The sequence below is a fragment of the Colius striatus genome, chromosome 15 (assembly GCF_028858725.1).
Source record: "Colius striatus isolate bColStr4 chromosome 15, bColStr4.1.hap1, whole genome shotgun sequence".
NCBI lineage: Eukaryota > Metazoa > Chordata > Aves > Coliiformes > Coliidae > Colius > Colius striatus.
The window spans coordinates 9,615,454-9,637,488 of record NC_084773.1 but is presented as its reverse complement, the minus strand read 5'-3'; the positions used below and the strand labels follow the sequence as shown (position 1 = coordinate 9,637,488).

Below are 22,035 nucleotides of genomic sequence, written 5' to 3'. Positions count from 1 at the left end.
TGCGTGGCCAAGGAGAGGATATGAGGAAGTGGGATGGTGAACCCACTTTTAAGCTAGAAGCGCGTGTACGTGAACTAAGGGGGAAGGCAGCTGTTAGAAAAGGACCGCCCAAGAGGGCTGTCAGCAGAGTGGCTGCCAAAACAAAAGAGGACAATCAACAATCTCCAAGACATAGAAGAACTGCAACTACTTCCTTCGAAGCCAATGAGGAGACTTCAGGTCTGCAATTGCAAGGATCAGATAGCGAATACTCTGATGAAGAACAGAAATAGAGGGTCCCTGCCTCCAGCCAGGAGGAGGAAAGGGATGACCGAATCTACTGGACTGTGTGGGTTCGATGGCCTGGCACATCAAACCCACAAAGGTATAAAGCCTTAGTAGACACAGGGGCACAGTGTACATTGATGCCATCAAGGTATAGAGGCACAGATTCTGTCTGGATCTCTGGAGTGACAGGGGGATGTGAAGAATTATCTGTATTAGAGGCTGAAGTGAGCTTAACAGGGGACAAATGGAAAAAACACCCCATTGTGACTGGTCCAGAGGCCCCTTGTATTCTTGGCATAGATTACCTCAGGAGAGGGTACTTCAAAGACCCCAAGGGGTATCGATGGGCTTTTGGTATAGCCACTGTAGATACAGAGAAAATCAAACAACTCTCTAATTTACCTGGCCTCTCAGAAGACCCTTTTGTTGTGGGATTGCTGCAAGTTCAAGAGCAACAGGTACCAATTGCTACCAGGACAGTGCACCGGAGGCAATATCGCACGAACCGAGATTCCCTGGCTCCCATCCGTGAGTTGATTCATCAACTGGAGGCTCAAGGAGTAATTAGCAAAACTCATTCTCCATTTAATAGTCCCATATGGCCTGTGAAAAAATCTGATGGAGGGTGGAGGTTAACAGTAGACTATCGTGGCCTGAACGAAGTGACACCACCACTGAGTGCTGCTGTACCAGACATGTTAGAGCTCCAGTATGAACTGGAGTCAAAAGCAGCCAAGTGGTATGCTACGATTGACATCGCTAATGCATTCTTCTCAATTCCATTGGCAGCAGAGTGCAGGCCACAATTTGCCTTCACATGGAGAGGTGTCCAATATACCTGGAATCGATTGCCCCAGGGGTGGAAACATAGTCCTACTATTTGCCATGGTCTAATCCAAACTGTGCTGGAAACGGGTGATGCCCCTGAACATTTACAGTACATTGATGACATAATTGTATGGGGCAACAAGGTAGAAGAAGTGTTTGAGAAAGGGAAAAGAATAATACAGATTCTCCTGAAAGCTGGTTTTGCTATAAAAAGAAACAAAGTAAAGGGACCTGCACAAGAGATACAGTTTTTGGGCATAAAATGGCAAGATGGGCGTCGGCATGTGCCTATGGATGTTGTGAATAAAATAGCTACTATGTCTCAACCGACTAATAAGAAAGAAACACAAGCTTTCCTGGGCCTTGTGGGATTCTGGAGGATGCATATCCCAGGTTATAGTCAGCTTGTGAGCCCTCTCTTTAGAGTCACCAGAAAGAAGAACTGTTTTGAGTGGGGCCTTGAGCAACAACAAGCTTTTCAACAAATTAAACAGGAAATAGCTCGTGCAGTCGCCCTTGGGCCCATCCGTACAGGACCAGATGTGCAGAATATCCTCTACACTGCCGCTGGAGAGCATGGTCTCACCTGGAGCCTCTGGCAGAAAACATCTGGAGAAACCCGAGGTCGACCATTAGGGTTTTGGAGCCGAGGATATCGAGGATCGGAAGCCCACTACACCCCAACTGAAAAAGAAATACTAGCAGCATATGAGGGACTTCGAGCTGCTTCAGAAGTCATTGGCACAGAAGCTCATCTCCTCTTGGCACCACGTCTGCCTGTGTTACACTGGATGTTCAAAGGGAAAACCCCTTCTATACATCATGCAACCAGCGCTACATGGAGTAAGTGGATGGCGTTGATTACACAACGATCTCGGCTGGGGAAATCTAATCGCCCAGGAATCCTGGAAGAAATCATGGACTGGCCAGAAGGCAGAGATTTTGGAGCATTGCCTGAGGAAGTAGCTCGCGCCCAAGAGGCACCACCATATAATGAATTGTCAGAAGATGAGAGGCATTATGCTTTGTTTACTGATGGATCCTGCCGCGTGGTAGGAAATCATCGTAAGTGGAAAGCTGCTGTGTGGAGTCCCACACGACGAGTTGTTGAGGCCACTGAAGGAGAAGGTGAGTCAAGTCAGTTCGCTGAAGTGAAGGCTATCCAACTAGCTCTAAAGATTGCAGAACGAGAGAAGTGGCCAGTACTCTATCTTTACACTGACTCCTGGATGGTGGCTAATGCTCTATGGGGATGGCTACAGCAATGGAAGAAGACCAACTGGCAGCGCAAGGGTAAACCCATCTGGGCTGCTGCATTATGGCAAGACATTGCTGCTCGGGTGGAAAATATGACTCTGAAGGTACGTCATGTAGATGCTCATGTGCCAAAAAGCCGTGCCAATGAAGAACAATGGAACAACCAACAGGTAGATAAAGCTGCTAAAATTGAACTAGCTCAGGTAGATCTAGACTGGGAGCGTAAAGGTGAGCTATTTATAGCTCGATGGGCCCATGAAACATCAGGACATCTGGGAAGAGATGCAACATATAGATGGGCTCGTGATCGAGGGGTGGACTTGACCATGGAAGCCATCACACAGGTCACCCATGAATGTGAAACATGTGCCGCAATCAAGCGAGCCACACGAATCAAGTCTCCCTGGAACAGAGGCCGATGGCTGGGTTTTCAGTATGGTGAGGCCTGGCAAATTGACTATGTTGGACCACTACCACGAACACATCAAGGCAAGCGGTATATACTCACCATGGTGGAAGCAACTACTGGTTGGTTGGAAACATACTCTGTCAACCACGCCACTGCCCGAAATACTGTCTTGGGTCTTGAAAGGCAAGTTTTGTGGCGACACGGCACTCCAGAAAGAATTGAATCAGATAATGGAACTCATTTTCGAAATAATCTCATAAACTCCTGGGCAAAGAAACATGGCATTGAGTGGATATACCACATCCCCTATCACCCACAAGCCTCTGGAAAGATTGAGAGATATAATGGGTTACTAAAGACCATGTTGAGAGCACTGGGCAATGGGGCATGGAAGCAGTGGGATAAAAATTTAGCAGAAGCCACTTGGCTGGTCAATAGCAGAGGTTCAACTAACCGTCCTGGTCCTGCCCAAACAAAACCACTACATACTGTGGGAGGAGATAAGGTCCCCGTAGTGCACCCAGGGAAATGGCTGGGGAAGGCAGTATGGGTTGCACCTCCCATGGGAAAAGGCAAACCCATTCGTGGGATTGTCTTTGCTCAAGGGCCTGGCTGTACTTGGTGGGTGATGAGAAAGGATGGGGAAACTCGATGTGTACCTCAAGGAGACTTAACCTTGGGGGAAAAATAACCTGTTATGTGAGTTATCTGTTGTAGATGAACTTTGCAAGAAAAACCGAACAAGTGGACAAACCAAGCCGGTGCTGGTGCCCAACACTGAACATACTGTTTCCCCTGGCCTGGATATTCATCTTGATGGATGAGACAGAAGTTATGACCTGCTCCAGTGAACATCTACAGAGGATGAAAGATATAAGAATGTTGTTTGTTTGTTTGATGCAAGATGCAAGAGGGAATACAAGAATGATGTTTGTCTGTTGAAGAGTGGGGGTACTGGTTAATGAGAGTATATAAGAATGTATATGGATTGTTAAGATGGTTTGTCTGAGCATGACATAAATGGTATGGAATAAGGGGTGGAGACTGTAGTGGGTCTGGGACGGTAGTGATTTTCCACAGCAGCTCCTGCAGTGCTGTGCTTACTGTTGATATCAATATTATGACTACCGCTTGCACAACATCGGGGCTGTCCCTCCAGCATTCCTTCCCCCACCTTCACCAATAGCTGTGGGTGGGCATGATCTTGGGAGGGACTATGGCCAGGACAGCTGACCCAGGCTGACCAAGGAGATATTCCATACCATATGACGTCAGCTCAGGAATATAAACTGGGGGAAAGGAGCAGGAAGGGGAGGCGAGATTCATTTCTGGCCTTCCCAAAGCAACCGCTACGCGTACTGCAGCCCTGCTTCTCGGGAGGTGGCCGGACATCGCTGCTGATGGGAAGTAGAGAGTAACAGCTTATCTGCTTCTGCTTTGCTTCCCGCGCGCGCGGCTTTGCTGCTTATTTATTAAACTGCTTTTATCTCAACCCACGAGATTCCCATCTTATTTTCTCCCCTTCCCTGGCTTGCTGAGGAGGTGGGGGGTGAAGCGGTGTGGTGGGCACCTGGCATCCAGCCAGGCTCAAACTACCACATATACCAATTTACTTAATTGCTGACAGTTTCAAGTACTTTAAATGTAAACCTAAAGAATATGTAAAATACGCATCTTGCCTTAACTTCTTGTTTAAAAACTCTTTACCTTTATTTGATTGCTACATTATAAACTGAATTATATTTATTTGTTCCATGCTTTATATTATCATCATAGGTCAGATGAAGTTCTGCTATTACCTTTAGCTTGTCAGAAAGATCTTTGATTTCATTTACAGCTCCATTGTACTTATTAGCTAATTCTCTTAATTCTTCCTGAGTCCGCTCATTCATTTCTTTCAGGTGAGTACATTCGTCTTCTGTATTACTTAAACTCCGCTGTAAGACAGAATTATTACTCAATAAATAAACAGACAACTATCATCTACCAAACACTCAAGTTGATCTATTTTTTTTTACAATCCGTATGTGTAACTAATCATATTTAACTGTTTTGTTCCTAACCACTAAGGCTAAACAAATCAAGCCCTGGCAAAAATGCAATCTACCCAAACTTGTAATGTTCTAGTTAAAGAATAGAATACATGAAAATACATTGGCTTCATTCATGTGTACCAAAAAAAACCACAAACCAAAAAACCCACAGTAGGTTATGCAATTAATTGTGATTGATAGGAATAAAGAATTAAGTGTGTGATCCATCTCCACCATTCCCTTCTGTCTTATGCCAAACTGTCAAAGTCCTACAGTATTTTGCAATACTATGTAATCAATTGATTTCACTGTGCAAAAGAAGATTTAAGATGTTGCAAAATCTAAACAGCTCCTAGGATACATTCTAAATCTTTTTCTTTACTTAGAGGAGGAAAGGCATCTAAACTAAGATCTGAAGAGACAGATCGGTCTTCAGGAGGCAAGGAATGCCGCAGAAGTTTGCATCAGTAATACTACTAAAGAATGTATTGAGTTTCCTTCTCATAGCTCAAGATTTGTTTCTTCAGTCACAGTTTTAGGTTTTTTAATGGTAAGCACTGACTTCTTCAGTAAGGAGAGAAAAGTATGCAGCAGAAGTACTCAAGTAAATCTCTTACTAAAGTTAAATTAATATTTCTCCTCCAAGAGTCAAAGTAAAGAAGAAAAAGGAGAATAAATACAGTAGAATATTCTGCTCTTAGTATAGGATTGAAAAGGAGGAGAAAGCTAGAAGTAAAGATAAAACTCCAACAATTAACAAATCTGTCAAGAAGTATAACAATATAAAAAGATGTATTTAACTGAAACCTCGTAAGGTTATTTATTACTGCACTAAATGCATTGCATTCCTTAAAAAGCATATAGAGGGTAGAGTCTTTGTACACTTAAAATTAAGTCTTATGATATTTCTTTACTGAAGAGAACACAGCAAATAATGGTAATCAAAAGAGAGAGAAAAGGAAAATAAAGTAATGAGAATTCTAAAGGAGCAGAAATTCTATCTGAATAAAGTGTCCAACACTTTGTAATGTTAAAAGCTCGTTAAGTGTGATTTGTATAAGTGGTTAAGCTTATGTTTCTATAAATTTTACAGTTTAAACAAGGTTCAATAGCATTTTTTTTCTAATGTATGTAAGCCATTTGCCATTCACTTATTTCCCATAGATGGTACCTTCTGTAAGACAGTTTCATAAATTTTGAAACCTGACAGAAATAGGAGTCTAAAGAATAGTTTCTCATTAACTATATACAATCTTAAGTACTGCCCAATAGGAAAAACAAACACTACTACTTAATATACTCAAGTGCCACAAAACAACAAATACTGGTATGTTACATTTAACAAAAGGGGATATAAGTAGCAGCAGTTATAACTATTTCAGCATTTTTAGAAGACCAAGCATGAAAATTCAATACCTCCACTTCAGATAGTTTTCTGACCACTTCAATTTTCTCCTGAAGGACCCGCCTCAAGGACTCTTTGGCTGTTGTCTCATAGTTGTGTTTGTCTTCTTGTAATGCTATAAGCTCTTTTCGTATACTGTCTTCTGTTTGATTCTGTATGGATAAAGACAGAATATAAATTAGTATTTTGTTGATTAATATATTAGATTGTCATAAGACCTGTTCCAAAATGTTTAGCAATTTCTGGTAAACAGGAAAACATTATGGCCAAACAGTGGGTATAAAGCAGTTATTATTTAAGTGTATGTACAGCAGCACACATTCAATAATCAGCTTTGATTATAGGACCTATGAGGTTCCATCTGAAATATCTCAAAACAGGACCTGCAAAAAACAGTGTTTTTACAATGTAGAGAGTTGAGAGAATTAAAAACAAAAATAAAGTCAAGGCAGGCATTAGATGCCTTTACAATCCAAGCAGGGCATACTTGCTACTCTGTTTCTGAGTATCTGACACATTGATAATGCGTTTTTTCAAATGTCTGTTTGGAAAGTAACATCCACAGGAAACAAGACAGAATGGTTGCTTCTCATCAATGACAAAAAATCCTTTTCTGCATTTCACTAGATATGTGTTTGATGCATATACACAAGAAATCAGTTTGGGCTAAAAAATACTGAAAAAGAACAAATTACCTATGTTTAAAGTCATTCCGTAAAACACAGAAGAGATGAACAATTCTCAAGCTATTTATATTTAGATCATCAAAATTGCATCGGTTCATTTTGGAAAGTGTATGTTCCAACTGCTTTCCTACAACTAGCTCATTCCAAAACACACAAGTTCTCCTTCAGTGTTCGTTAAGTGAACTACTTACCTTTGAACATGCCTGTAACTGATTTCCCATAACCTCTAATCTTGATAGCAGCCTGTCTTCATCTATTAAAGCCTGGCAGAAAAGAAGTATCATCTTAGTATTAATACGTGCTTTATGTATTTCCAGTAGAGTTCTGCTTTAAAGACTTAAATTTTATCAGAGTACTTACTACTAATAATTATTTCAAACTGGTACTGAATCACTAAATTTATTAAACATTATCTTTTGCAGAGTTTAACAGAAACACCACAAGCTTTTGACTCTTTCTGCTGGTTTCTCCCTCATTCTTTGTAAATAGCTAAAATGTATATGCCACTGCATATTTCAGTCCATAAAGAAAAAGGATGCCTGCAGATACCTGCCAACTAGTATCTGAAGCCTCTTGCGTGACAGCAAGTAGTCGCTGAAGGGTTGCCAGCTTCTGTTCCAACATTTGTTCCCGATGTAAGGCTTCCTATGAAGAGAGCAGAGGCACCAGTCAGTGCAGCTAGAGCCACTGAGAAAAACAGAAGCAACAGAAGAAATACCAAATACAAGAAAAAAGGAAGTGTGAGTAACAAGCATTGTCACCTATTCAAACCTATAACAAGCCTACCATCCACACATTTATTTGGACATTATAATTAGAAAATGTCATCCTATACCCTCAGGTTCCTGAAACCATTCCTTTTTCATGCATACCTTGCACATGCTAAGTACACATTGTAACAAGTTACTCTTTCCAAGGCTTAAAAATACTTTGACTTTTGTCAATAATTTGAGTAACAAAACTGTAAACACCAAAAGGCAGCTTGGCAGCTTCCACGCAATGAGCTGTTCATCCTCAAATGAAGTCACAAAAGAAAAATGCCAAGTAAGAACTACTATTTTTGTTTGATTTTTGTTTTATGGCAGTAAGATAGAAGACCTTCTTTGTTAACAATTCCAAGACACAGAAAGTGAACAGATTGGTGAGTGAGTATGTATTAGGCCTTCCAAGAAAGAGCATCTGCCTGAGCTGCTTCCTGCTATGTCAGCAGATACATATAAAGTTCGTATCTGTCTCAAAAGCCTCATAATTGATGTGAACATGTAAAAATTGCCATTACCAAATGAAACACACAGAGCATAAGATCTGTGCATTGAACAAAGATTAACTATTTAGCCAAACCAAATGATGTCAAGAGAAAATCTACCTGTAGATACTGTGAAAGCTGAAACAATTCCTGAGAATACATACTGGGAGTGTTAGCAGCAACCTGAAAAATAAAGAAAATTTAAGAATCAAAATGGTTTTGGATTTTTCATTAAACTCAATGCAAAATTCATCATGTAAATCTAGTCATGAAGGTAAGCTTAAGATTAATAATGATTCTTTGTACTATCATAGAACTTCTCAGCTCAGGACTGAGACCCCACTGTGTTAATGTATTAACAAATTCTTGAACCATTAACACATCAAAGCATGTTTCACTATGTTTCAGTTGAGATTAAGCTAACAAAAACGAAACAAGATGCCCAAAGATGAAGCCATGCAACCCAAAGACAAACAGAAATTGGGGACTTCCAGAATTGAAAATAAAGTCTCTCATATTCCAATTCAGTGTCATCATCACACACATTTCAATCATACTCTTCCTGTTGACCTATTATCCATGATCTTCATTATTTTGCTTTATAAGTACTTATTTCAGATTTTAGGAATACTTATATCTAATCATAACTGCAACTGTTCTGGACTTGGAGGACTGTTTATCGTGTTTTTGGCAATTTTTTATTAGTAATTCTTCCAGGCTCTTCCTACACTTACATAACTGTGAAGCTGTTTTCACAGAGTTACACCTTCAGTCCCTCAGAATTTCTGCCCTTGCCCTGGATTCAAGCTACATACGCAGTTTTGAAACCTCAACTTAAATGCAAAATCTATGAACTCCTCATGCTGCTGGCTTCACAAAAAAGTCTCCCTAGTTTCTTGAAATTTTTCTTCATAGTTAAAATTCTGATTCGCACCTATTTAAGTTAATCCTTCTTTTTAGCAGCTAGAGAGATGATAACTTCCTGATCATTTGACTCAAGGGTGTATCTATTAACAGTCTTTCTACAAGTTCCCCACATTATGAAAATTGTTTGAAGACTACACTAGAATTTTCTGACTCCATGACTCTGCAGTCAGTAACTCTAGCTATACAAGGGGAGCAGAGATCTGGTTTCAACTTTCCTGCAGAATAGGTCACAGAATCATAGAATGGTAGGGGTTGGAAGGGACCTTTAGAGATCATCTAGTCTAACCCCCCTGCAGAAGCAGGGTTACCTAGATCAGGTCACATAGGAACATGTCCAGGTGGGTCTTGAAGACCTTCAAGGAAGGAGACTCCACAATCCCTCTGGGCAGCCTGTGCCACTGCTCCGTCATTCTCACAGTGAAATAGTTTTTTCTTATGTTTAAGTGGAACTTTTTGTGTTCCAGCTTCATCCCATTACCCCTTGTCCTGTTACTACCTACTACAAAAAAAAAAATCAGAGCAATTTCCAGTCTGTGCAGTGCAGCTTCTCCTCCATAAAAAAACCAAACCACCAGTATAAGAGACCTCATACAAATACCAAATTATGAGCTACTCTTGGGTCCTACAAAACAGATCAAGTATGAAATTATGCAATACCCAAAACCTGTTAATCAGTCACCCTGTACTTGGAAATTTAACCATCTTAACATAATTTTTTTTTTCTGATGTCATTTTTCAGGTGCCATAGCATAAAAAGCCAAGTTACCTTAAAATATACATTGTGATACTGTATTATTCTTCTCTATTTTAAATGTCACTCAAAAATATTAAGTAAAAACAGGCAATGGAAAATATATCTAAATGTTACTGGTCTTCATAATTTCTTCATTTTTATAACAAGTCAGAAAACAGCATGTATCCCAACAAGGCAAAAAACAGAATATTATTGAAATACCTTGTCAACAGGACTTGGTAATGGAGCATGGATAACACTAAAACAAAAAAAGGGAAGAAAGTGAACACAAAGTGCAAAACAGCAATTCAAAAATTCAGAAGACCCCCTAGTACTGTGTATTTCACCATTTTTTAAGTTTATTTTTCAGGTAAAAATGATTAATACACAAATATGCAATCCCAGCTGATAACTCTGCTGAGTGCTGTTCTCAAAGTTACAGGATTATTTTCAGATTATAAATCCAAAGTCTATTCTATAAACTCTCTTTACCAACTTCTGTTTCTTCTTTTGATTCTTTTAAAACTGATTTTTTAATAATTTAACTAATGTAATACATAAAACGATAGATATGAAAAGACAGTTGATATATTTATCTTCCTTAAACCAAGTAAAAGAACATTTGGTAACTAATAGAATTTTACACACTTTCACTACAGCAAATATTATAATAGAATATTTTCATCAGAACAAAAAAAAATAACACCATACATTTCTACTACTTCTTACTAAGCCATGCAATTAAATGGAAAACTTCCCATAATAGTTTGATTTAAATTCCCAGAAGCAAAGACATCCTAAAGCTTTCTGCAAATATTTCTGGATACTAATGATAAAAGAGTACTTAAATAAGCAATAAAAAAAATACAGTGGCTGAAAATGAAAGATTATTACAATTCTGTAACTTGTAACTGGTATTTAAGTACTGCAAATAAAACGTGAGATAAGTTCTCAGAAATGCATACTGTATCACAGGAAACCCTTTCAATAATAAATTGAATTTACAAGCATCATCCTATCTATATATTTTATCCACATATTTTATGACTTTTTTTCCTCAAATGAGGCAAAGCTTTCTTTCATTGACACCAAATAACCAGACCATGAGGACATGTTATTGTACTACTTATCTGAAGAATACAACCAGTGTTATATGTACACATCTACACACACAGACATACCATTTACTTCACTTTAGTAGTCTATGTGCTACTCAAGGAGAAAAAATAATAACCCCAATTTAAAAAGGAGAATTTGCTCATTTTCCCTTTTCCCCCCATATTCTTCTGCTTATAATACTCATTCCAGCACATTAAACCACTGCCAGTCAGAAAAGCCCCACTTGATAAGAACTCTATTCTTTCGCAGTGACAAACAAATGAGATTTCTTTTTCATAATGTCCATAAAAGAATCATGCTCTTTGTTACTCTCTTTGCACTATCACAGGAAAATAAGCTGTTCCTATGCTGATTTTAAAAATAATATCCATCAAATCCTCATTATACAGTAGCTCAATTTTGCTACACATGACTAGTATTTATTCTTACTCTGATCGCAATCGAGCTTCCATTCCATCTGGAAGAAACAATTTGATTGTGGAGACTATACATCCATGGGTAACTGAAAAAGAAACAAACACTAAGTCATCATGAGTTGTTACTATTTAATTGTAAGTTCAATGTAATCAAGGAACTGTTTTAAACTCTGAGATAGGCAAACAAGAGGCAGGAAAGCCTTCAAGCACCAGTAACCAGGTCTGCTTTCTCCAACTTCCTCAGGAGACAGGAAACTTCTTCATTAGAAACTTGAAGAGGTTATGCTGGGTCCTGGCTGTGAAGCAGTTCCATTTTCCAGTTCTTTCATTTGCAGCAATACCAGCAAGTTGCCTTCACTACAGCAAGTTATAAAAGTTAACTGTATGTTTTGATCATAAAATGAGGTAAGAAGAAAAAGGGAAAAGGAATGCATCTTATCTGCACCAAAGAACAGGCATGCAAACGTACAAACAATAGAAGGAACTAATTTTTGACAAGATTTCTGTGAGCATATCCAGGGACATAAAAGGTGACACATCCAATTCATATCACCAGACAGTTCAACATCTGGAACTTGGCACGCGATTGTTATTTACAAACATAAGGATCAAAAGAGGAATGCAGAGGATAAGTACAAGAGTCACTGAGAAATACATCGTGAACACTACATGTGGCATCATTCAAGAAACTATATGTCTATTTAGGTATGCTTCTAATATATACCTAATGTCCACTCTCTCATTACAGAGGAGAAAGCTTGCTTCTCCGAGATTAAACTCAAGATTCTTCGAATTCAAGAAAGATTCTAAGGAATAAGAATAGATCAACGCAATATTTGACGCCTGCAGCAAGTTCAACCTTTCTTCACAAAGTTTCCCAAAAGTGTTACTGATACCACTTCCAATGACATTGCAAACAGTCAAATGACATCTGTTTGGGATTTTCTTGTATGATTCTATGAATTGGTAAGAAAAATTCTTTTCAGTTACAGCAAAAGAAAGACACTGTTCCCAAAATATCACCGCAGGCCAGATACAAGTAACTATACAGTCATCCATTATCTACCACTATACCTAAAGCACCTACCAATATACTAAGACAAATAGCTGCTCTACTTTTATGGTTATTAATATCAGCAAAACAGTTAATCTGGCTTAGGAAAAAAAAAAAGGGCAATGGGTGTTTTAGGACATTGGTAGTACTCCAGGGAAATGAGACGGTTCTTTGAGGAAGCTACCTCAATAGAATCTAAAAATACAGAATAAGTGATCCAACTGAATAGAGACGTTCTTAACCTTTATTCAGTGCTAAATGCTAATGCTTTGGAGAAGTATATCCTCTTGTCTCCAGAACCTTGTTTTTTTTTTTTTCAAGCTGACCTGGTAAAGTATTAAATTTACATGCCAGGACAGAATATCTAGGACCTCATTCTCAAAACAGATTAATCCATGGGGTTTGGAGCCTCTTTTGACTTTTGACTTACGTCCTCAGAAGTCACAAATCTCTTCTTGTAAAAACATTTTAAAGCCCATCAAATCAGCAATATTACCTGTAGCAAATAATATTCACATTGTTTTCATAATAAAGAATCTCTCTTTTAAATGATAAAGAAGTAATTTGTGATTTCAAGAAGAAAGTGTTGGGATATCTGAAATTACAGACCAACAGACAGCTTTACCTTTAGGTCACATATCAGGTAGGTCTGCTGTTGAGATTATATAATTCTGAAGTTTTTCCATTAACACTCAGACTGAAAAAAAAAATCTCCTAAACACTGTAGGAGCTTTATTTGTTTAAAAAAATTAAGGAGATTTAGCAGAGGGTATCAAATAGACAAAGACTGTGAAAAAAAACCAAGCATTTTGACAGGTTGACAAAATAAAAATAAACCCCAAGCACTGTGTTCTTTAGCTATCAATTAATTGTAACTGGAGGAATAATGAGAAAGTCTAAGGAAAAAGTAAAGCAACACATAAGACATTAGTTATGACTGGACACGACAGTAGTAATTGTTTAAATTCATTATTCCTTTTGGGATACGAAAAAGGAAAAGCAAAGCAACCGCAGGTTACTAAATAGGATAGAGCAAATTCTGATCCAGCTAAGCCTTGCTCCCTTGTCTCCCCCAGTCCCAGACGACGGGCCACGCACTCACCTCCGGGGTGGCTGAGGGGAACCGCGAGGCGCTGCGGGGGCCGCCGCTGCCCCGGCTCCTCCGCGCCCCGCAGCACCGACGGCCGCTCGGCGCGGAGCGCGGCTGCGGCGCAGCGCGGCGCCGCCAGAGGACGCGCCAGGCCGGCCGCGGCTCCGGGCGAGGGCCCGCCGAGCGCCGGCGCTGCGCTCCCCGGCACCGGCACCCGCACCGGCAGCCAACCGCAAACCGAGGGACAAACAAATATTCCCGCTCGTTTTGCTCCGCCAAAATGTAGTCGCAAACGTGCTGCATCGTTCTGAAACACCTAACTGTCACATCTTTCGCTACACGGCTCCAATAGCCACGGAGGGTGGCCCTGAACCTTCATAGAGGGTTTATGCTGTAATGGAGCGGAAAAACAGGAATAAAGGAATCAATTTTGTCTCTGCATTTTTGCTTCGCAGAGAGACAATTTGCAAATATTGCTCTCATATTTATTTCCACTTGTTAATGTGTCAACAGGAGTCGTGGCAAAAACCACAAGAGCACTAGAGAGCTGCCCCTTGCGCCGCGCTGAGCTATGTGCATGGAACAAGCAGCATGCGCTGGGTTTCCTCATCCCTTCACCCTTTTCCAACCACCACTCAAGATAAAAGCTGTATTAAAGAGAAGAGTCCAATAAATCGTACTTGAACTAATAATCTTGTATTATTTGACCCCAACTTGAAAGCCTGATGCTCCTTTTCACACAGCAAAGTCCCCACCAGTTATCTCTTTGAATGCACGAGCATTGACTGGGAAAGTGCTGAAAGAATATAAACCACACTAGCACAGAGAAAAGCATAGTAAAGATGATTTAACAAGTGTTTTGCTAAGGAGGAGGAATTGAAAAGGCCCGTGTGCTTGTTAATAAAAGAACAAGTGGACAAATAAGGAAGTGGGAGGGTTGGAAACGTTCTTTAGGGCCTGTTAATGACTTCAGCTCAGCAGCAGAAAGCAGCGGAATTGGTGCTCATGTAAGATCCTGAAAAATCACATACTGATCGTGCCACTACTTCACTGAACCAAATCAAGATCACATTTGCAAGGAAATTACTTACAAAGACACTGCCTGAACTAGAAAATAAAACCAAATGCACTGTAGCAATATTTACACAATTCAGAATGTATATAAACACTGCCTATCCTGTCATGACCTTATAATTATACACAGCAAAATGCTGAAATGCTTTGTGCATATAAGATATTATGTAAATATCTGTATGCAAAACGGTTTTCAAGAGAATCACCAATTTAAAAATTACTTTCCTATCTCTTTCATTACTAGATTAGGTTAACATTAACATCTAAGACTACTAAAATGAACTGGAGAAAGAATTGTGTTTATATGCATTCCATTTGCACTCATGGGTAGATACTGTTATGCAGCCATTTCATGCTCCAGCATGATGATATAATCTTCATTCATTGCTTGAGGGAGCATGGAGAGGGAGGAAGGCAAACTTGTATGCTCTTATTAGCTACCTCTACACATTCATGAATAACATGAGTACAACTCCTATGTTCAAAGCTGGAGAAGAAGAAAAGCAAGGCTGCACAACCTGATCACTACTTACACAAAATGCCAGGTTGCTGGGATCATGTTTTGGAAAACTAACATAAAACCACTGGGAATAACTACTATGGCAAGAATTTGCTTACCATGAACTTTCTGCAAACTTCCACACAAACTAATTGCAAATAATTGCTGATTAAAAACAGATAATCGTATTTTTATTTTAAGATTTAGTTGGAAGAAAAATTGATTTTAGGTCTAAATACACGGGAAGAAATTAATTTTGTTTTATTTAGGACACAATTTAGTCAAATGAAGAGTTTGAAGTTCATTAGATGCAATGATTCTCTTGATTTATTTCATGTATACTGATAGTATTCATAAATATTTGCAATCACTTCACATGCAATAACATTTTAAGTAACTCTCAGACAATTCCAATTAGATATTTACGAGTTAAATCTTTTCAATAACATTTCTGAGAAAAGCGAAACAATGTGATGTGACATTCAACACAAGGAATCACTGAAAAATACTATAGCTCCAGAAGCTTGCCATGACAAAATACTTCACCACCATCACTTATCAATGTTTTCTTTAAAGATGTAGTCATTAATCCTTCTCTGATAGTTCAGACTTTGAGAACTATAACCTGCCTGGCTAAAGACAGACACAATTCACGAGTAACAGACGGAGCAGGCTTCACCTGTTTGTTTTATTCACTTAAATGCCCTTCCAAACTTTTTGCTGTACTATGAGTTGGTTTGTTGGATTTTGGAGTGTTTTGTTTGAGGGTGTGTCTGCTTGGATTTTTTTAAAAAAACTTCACTATCAGCATTTAAATTTTGTATTTTTCCATTTCATTCTTTCCTTTTATAACATTCTTTAAGGACAAGCTCCATGAAGGTCTTATTCAGGAAAGTAGTGAAGTAGAAGAGCAGTGGCAGCAGTTCTGCCCTTTTATTGCCAAATCTGTGTGCTCTTAGATTAGGATCCTTCAGAACATAGCCAGAAGCTCAATTCAAAATTTCAATTACAATCTAATAATTCACATACAAGTCAGTCTTTAGAAAGAGAAAGAAATGGCTCCTGAGACATTGTACATAAATGCTAAAGAAAAGAGATTGAGACTGCACTTCTATTTACAGGGATATACAGCTATTAATATAATCCAAGATCTTCCCTGTGCATGCATAATGGGAAGATGACAGCAGGAAAACCAAACCAAACACAAATCTCATCACCTCATTCTTTCAGCTAGCAACTTACTTCTATCCTCATTTTCAAGTACCTGCAGAAATCAAGATCAGTAGCAGCCACAGAAAGAAATAGTAAGTAAGTATCTTGCAAAGAATTAAAGCATTTCAAACTTATGCTGAGTACTTAATCAAGAAATGTAGCTTCATACTTCTGCTGCATTAGCTGAAACTGTAGGGTTCACAGCCTTGAAAGAAAGAAAAAAATCATGAAGCCTCCCAACACAGCACTACACACACACCCATACTGCACTTGTAAGATTGCTCTAGGTCAACTGAAGCGAGGCAATTGATAAGCATGTGGTTTCAGTTGAGCTTCCTCTGGATCTGCATTCCCATTACCCACACTAGCTCCCAACAACTATGGAAGAAGGTGGGCCAAGGAAGCAACTCAGGTAAAATTCTAGATTAGTTTCTTGATCTGGTATACCACACGGCCACAGGACTCACCGCCAGCATAACGGAGAGAAGAGGTAACCAAGAACCCCCAAAAAACTGAAAATTGTTTTCTTACATCAGGAACACTACTTTCTACTAAAGATCAGATTGTGACTAGTTAAAAACAAAAACTAAAAAATGATCCATACCCTTACCTTTCCGCGTGTTCTCCGTCACATCTACACCAAATTGGATGATGTCACCTGACATAATTTCACATGGTGGGCTTTCCTCAGATCCTCTACTCAATCTCTGACTATTAATAAAGGTACCATTACTACTTTTAGTGTCTTGAAGATAGAACTGCAAAAAACAAACAAATAAAATAGTAAATAATCTGGATACAACAAGTATAATGAAAAATAAGCTCCTATAAATTGTATTTGCTTTAAGTTAGCTTGACTTCCCAGTGTCGAAGAGGACAAATGTATGAAACTCAAAACACTCTCCTCAGAATGCAACACTTTGACGTTATGAAGAAACAGTGATCTCATTTTTAGTTGTTTAACATATGACTGAAATCTAGCACATTCACTATGCAAATACTTACTACAAACTGTATTTAACCTACTGCCTGCATGGAAATGATCAGACACTTCTACCAACAACCTTTTGACACATATAGGTAAAACTTGTATTTATGTTGGTCAGCACACAAAAATTTTAACTGCTAATATATTTAAAATACTAGTATTCCATGACAGAAACATGCTGTAGGGAAGACTAGCCCTGACAGCACAGTGAAACTAAGGGAAAAAAAATGGGATGCTTTTACGTCTCAGCAATACTAGTTCACACCATTAAGTTAATCTGAAGATTGCTGCATCATCAAGTACCTTTGTAAATAACCACTTGTAGAGTTAATTAAATTTTAATAGCAACTTATTGAATCTGAAACTGCTTATGACAAAGAACTTCTAATCAAAACTGCTGCATTTGAGAAGAGGTTACAAGTGAGTCACCTGGCAGAAGACCAGAGTCACTGGCTAAGACCTGATCAGCAGACAGCATGAAAGAGAGGACTGGAATGTTACTAACCAGCCAGGTGTACCGACTGAAATGAGTCACTTCGAGTAGGTCAGGATGACAATAGTTATTATGGGACCTGATCGTATAGTAGAAATCCCTGGCTTCCTGCACCCATAAGGAATCTCGGCAAATCCCAAAGCAAGAATAAGGCTTAGGGAAGAGACTTTGCCTTCAGATAAATGAATGTATCTCCGTGTTTTTCCTATAGAAACAACTGAAGAGTTTTTTTTCAGAATTCCATGCAAAATTTTCTCTGGTTTTGCCTCAATTATTATCACACTCCTCAAAAAAGTGATATATATCTCAAAATCAGTGTTGAAGGGAAAAGTGGGTTTAAAAATGGAGGTTGTGACATCACTAGGGATCTTCAGATGGAAAAATGACACCAAGTGTATGATATGTATCATACCTACTTGTTGTGAGCAGCACAAAGCAGCACTCTTACCCTAAGAGTTTAAATGCCACCGTGCCCCAAAGACAGGCCTGAATACAGTAATCAGGGGAATGCTAGTACGGGAAAGCTCAGCTAGGTATAGGTAATGACAGAATGAAAAGCAGCACATGAAAGATTTTTTTTCCCCCTTACAGACATGCCTTTGATCTTAAACTGAAGAAAAAGAACTTAATAATAACATATATTCATAAATATGGACATAAACACACATTATGGATAGATTATCCATATGGATAATTATGGCTGCACTGTCAGACTCATCCTCCTCTAAATAATACTCTCCATTTTATGATTTACTATGTATTGCTATATAATAATACAGCTTTTACAACAGTTGTAAGTTTAAAAGACGATCAAATTAATTTGCTAGGTGATTTACTAATCTGAAGGCACCGAACTCTCTCATGGTTCAGTGCAGGGATAATTATTTTTTTCACTTCCTGTTTGTTTTCAATTAGCCTTCTGCTCCATTTGAAAATCCTTCTGTTATAAAAAAGTGAGTCACAAGCAAGCAGAAACAAACATGCTTGTGCCTATTTGATTTTCCACACCCTTTTCTTCTCTGTGCATAATATCTGTGCTTTATCCCTCCAACTTCTTGATTAATTGTTGTCCTTTGTTAATCACACTTCTGCAGAGTCTGCAGATGGGGCACAAAAGAGATAGTACACTAAAATAAAGGGGACTGACCACAGGAAAGGAAGTGCAACAAGAGCATCAGTAACACCAAACTTAGAAAATACCTGCAAACACAAAAATCAAACAGAAAAAACCAAACAAATGGCCAAAGGAAATATGTATTCAATTTCTTATTAAACTGATGTCTGTTTAACTATATGCTACCAAACTTCATTACGTCAATTTTAGCAAAGTGATGCTCTCAAACTCTTTATAAATGGGATGAAAATACTCTTCTTCCTACAACTAGTGAAAAAACAAGTAATACCAGCAACATGTTAATAAGCTGATACCAAAGGAGAAATGCACTGACTTGAAGACTTAGTAAAAAGGGTTTAGTTATCTTTAATGTAGCAATTGGTTGGGAACTCACAGAGCTGGTCTCTTTCACACAGATAATTTCAACTAGTGAAAAACACTTGCTTTCTCAAAGGTCAATCCCTCCACCACTTTCATATTATTAAAAGTCATCTTTACAAAAGCAAGCAGAAGCCCTTGCAAATACATGTATATGTTAACTAGTATTTATGGTAGCAGACTGGTATTTAATATACCATTATTTATGTAGTAACCTACATGGGTTCTCCAGTTCCCAAAACAACACCTTTTGCACAGCAACGTAATGCAGTGCCTTCTGCAAAACCAGAACCATTTGTTCTTTCTGCTTCCCAGCACAAACCAACAAACTTCAGCAGCAGTGCCAGATGAAGAGTAACTTCCCCAATGCCCACTGCCAAGTTGCACCATCACCTCTTTAGTTGTACTGGCTCAGTCATTTGTTTAGTCACTGCAAACCAGTTTTGAGAGCTGATGCAAGCTCTCATGCTCTCATGATGCATGAGCTCATGCACATTCAAGACAACTCAGCTTCTAGAGACTGTTGGAGAATTATCACATCCTTAATTCAGACAACTAAATGTACAGTTTGAGTGGTAGTTTCCCCTCTTCCTTAAAACACAAGGTAACATAAAACTGTTAGAAACTTACTCTCCAGTATTGTAACATCTTGTCAGACAGAAAAAGAGATCCTAGCCCACATTTTTTCCTTAGTAACTTACATTCTCATAGTTATTTGCATCCTCTCTGATTTACACACCATTAATAGCTGGTAACTATAGACATCCTACCACACTACTTCCACAACATTTATGGAGACTTCATTTCAAACTAAAATTTGCAGTTCATCAGTACACTCAAATTCCTCCAGTACAATCCATCTTCTTTAGAAATTGCATTAAAGAAGTTAAAAAACCTACAGATTGTTGTATCCATGCTTTGCAAAAATTTATGTCTTAATTTTGTAAATTTCATGTTTATTATATTTCAAGTTCCTATTCAGTTTTACAAATGGAACAGAAGTACCTCCTCTGCTCTTACCTGTGGTATCAAAATCTCATTCCAGTTAAGATTCATTGCCTTCTAGGCCAATGACTCAGAAGAACACCAACAATTTGCTAAATCACAGCCTACATTTTATTTTCATGCAGTTAAATATCGCTACAATTTTTCCCCCATAACAAGTTCCAATATTTCCTAATTAGTGAAACTGAATAATTCTTCCATAGAGATCCCAGACTACAATACATTAAACAAACAAACAAAAAAAAAATCAATGTTTAAAGATCAAGTTTTATATTAATGGGTTCTTGAGCATTTAAGTAGTGTTTTTTTCCAAAAACTCTTACGACCTAGCTACCCCAAGTACAATAAAATAGCAAAAGAACCTCATATCTTTTCTAGAGACTGCAGTAAGAATGCAATCTTATCAAGAATGGCAATGAAAACAGACTCACATAACATTTGTTATCACTAGGGGTAGCAATACTACTCCATTTTAAGAACACATTACTGCTACTCCATCCAACCCAGCTTGAAAATGCAACTCAGGACAATTGTGCTGAGAATTACAGTGAGGAGAATTATTGCAGAACTGAGAAGGTTTGTCTGCAAAGATACGAAATTCACTCCACGAAGAGGGACATATTCTACATCTAAAAATGTGGACACAGACCACAGCAAAAAATTAAACACATTTCAGCCTTATTCCATAGCTGAACTAATAATTAAGTAAATAATAAGCACCAAACTATGGATCACTGACTTCTACAGTAAGTCAAACATTAATATATTTTATTCATTCAATACAATTTCACTCCTAGACAATTAATGTAGAAAGAGAATCCCAACTTCAGGACCTCATAGTTTATGATTCTTTTCCTCATCTCTTATTTCCTGTGTGAAAGAAGTTTACACAACTGCTCGTGCTTCAGAGTCTTGTTATGGAGACTTTGAGGCATTTGTTTAAACCAGAAATACTTAAATTGTCAAATTCTGAACTACAGGTACTAAGGAGATGCCAAGCTCATTTTTGCCATGTTGGCTGCACCAAAGGGGCAACAAGGCTGTCGGCTACAGCATTTAAGTCATAAGATGCTGCATTTAAAATGACAGACTTTCCCCTGCTCATTCTACAAACTACATGATCAATCTTTGAACAATTAATGCTGACATTACAAATGTACCCCTAAGTACTAAAGCTAATACTCAAATGCAGCAAGTAAACAGGGATCTAAAAGTTGGAATACTAGCTTTAAAGTAATATTTCAGCTCAAGATTGGATTGAATAGTAGTATCACTGTGTTTGTTTCACACTCACATACTCAAGTATTTTACTAGAAGGCGAAGTACATCAACTTTGAACAACCTGAACTGTGCACAAAGATTTTAAAACAATACCTAACAGGATCAAATGAATACAGCCAACATGTATCACACTGCAGCCTAAGAGCTCTTTCTCCCATGGAATGAAAAGATCATTTTTTATCTTCCCTGAAGTGTTAACACTATTTTCTCATTTTGAGAGCAGCACTTCTGCTAGCAGAGTACACTGTACAAACTGTACTGAATTCCAAAGCAGTCCTTCAGATGCAAGAGGAAAGTTCAAATGCTAAATTATCTCCAGATCCAATTGAGTTCCTCATTCTGGTCTGCTTAGACACATCCTGAATTCCTTTCCTCTCACTGGCCTAACTCCACCCACCTATCAAGGAAGTAGCATTTGTCTCTATAAGCAAGCATAATTCACAGGGTGGAGTACATCAAGCCAAATTGCTTCTCTATTTAGTTTTCTATTTCTTAAACAGATGGATCTAATCACTCTTTGC

General features: G+C 38.4%; 1 protein-coding gene across 31 annotated transcripts in view; it reads right to left on the bottom strand.

The window, feature by feature from the left end:
* Positions 1-22,035, bottom strand: part of SLMAP (sarcolemma associated protein) — an 86,371-nt gene that overhangs the window by 34,691 nt on the left and 29,645 nt on the right. For all 31 annotated transcript variants that reach the window (XM_062008142.1, XM_062008143.1, XM_062008124.1 and 28 more), the window contains exons 3-10: positions 16,866-17,013; positions 11,340-11,412; positions 10,014-10,050; positions 8,252-8,314; positions 7,435-7,530; positions 7,077-7,148; positions 6,211-6,351; positions 4,561-4,698 (exon numbers count right to left, since the gene is read on the bottom strand). In XM_062008142.1, the coding sequence (XP_061864126.1) occupies positions 4,561-4,698; positions 6,211-6,351; positions 7,077-7,148; positions 7,435-7,530; positions 8,252-8,314; positions 10,014-10,050; positions 11,340-11,412; positions 16,866-17,013 (768 nt within the window). The remainder of the gene's footprint in view (positions 1-4,560; positions 4,699-6,210; positions 6,352-7,076; positions 7,149-7,434; positions 7,531-8,251; positions 8,315-10,013; positions 10,051-11,339; positions 11,413-16,865; positions 17,014-22,035) is intronic.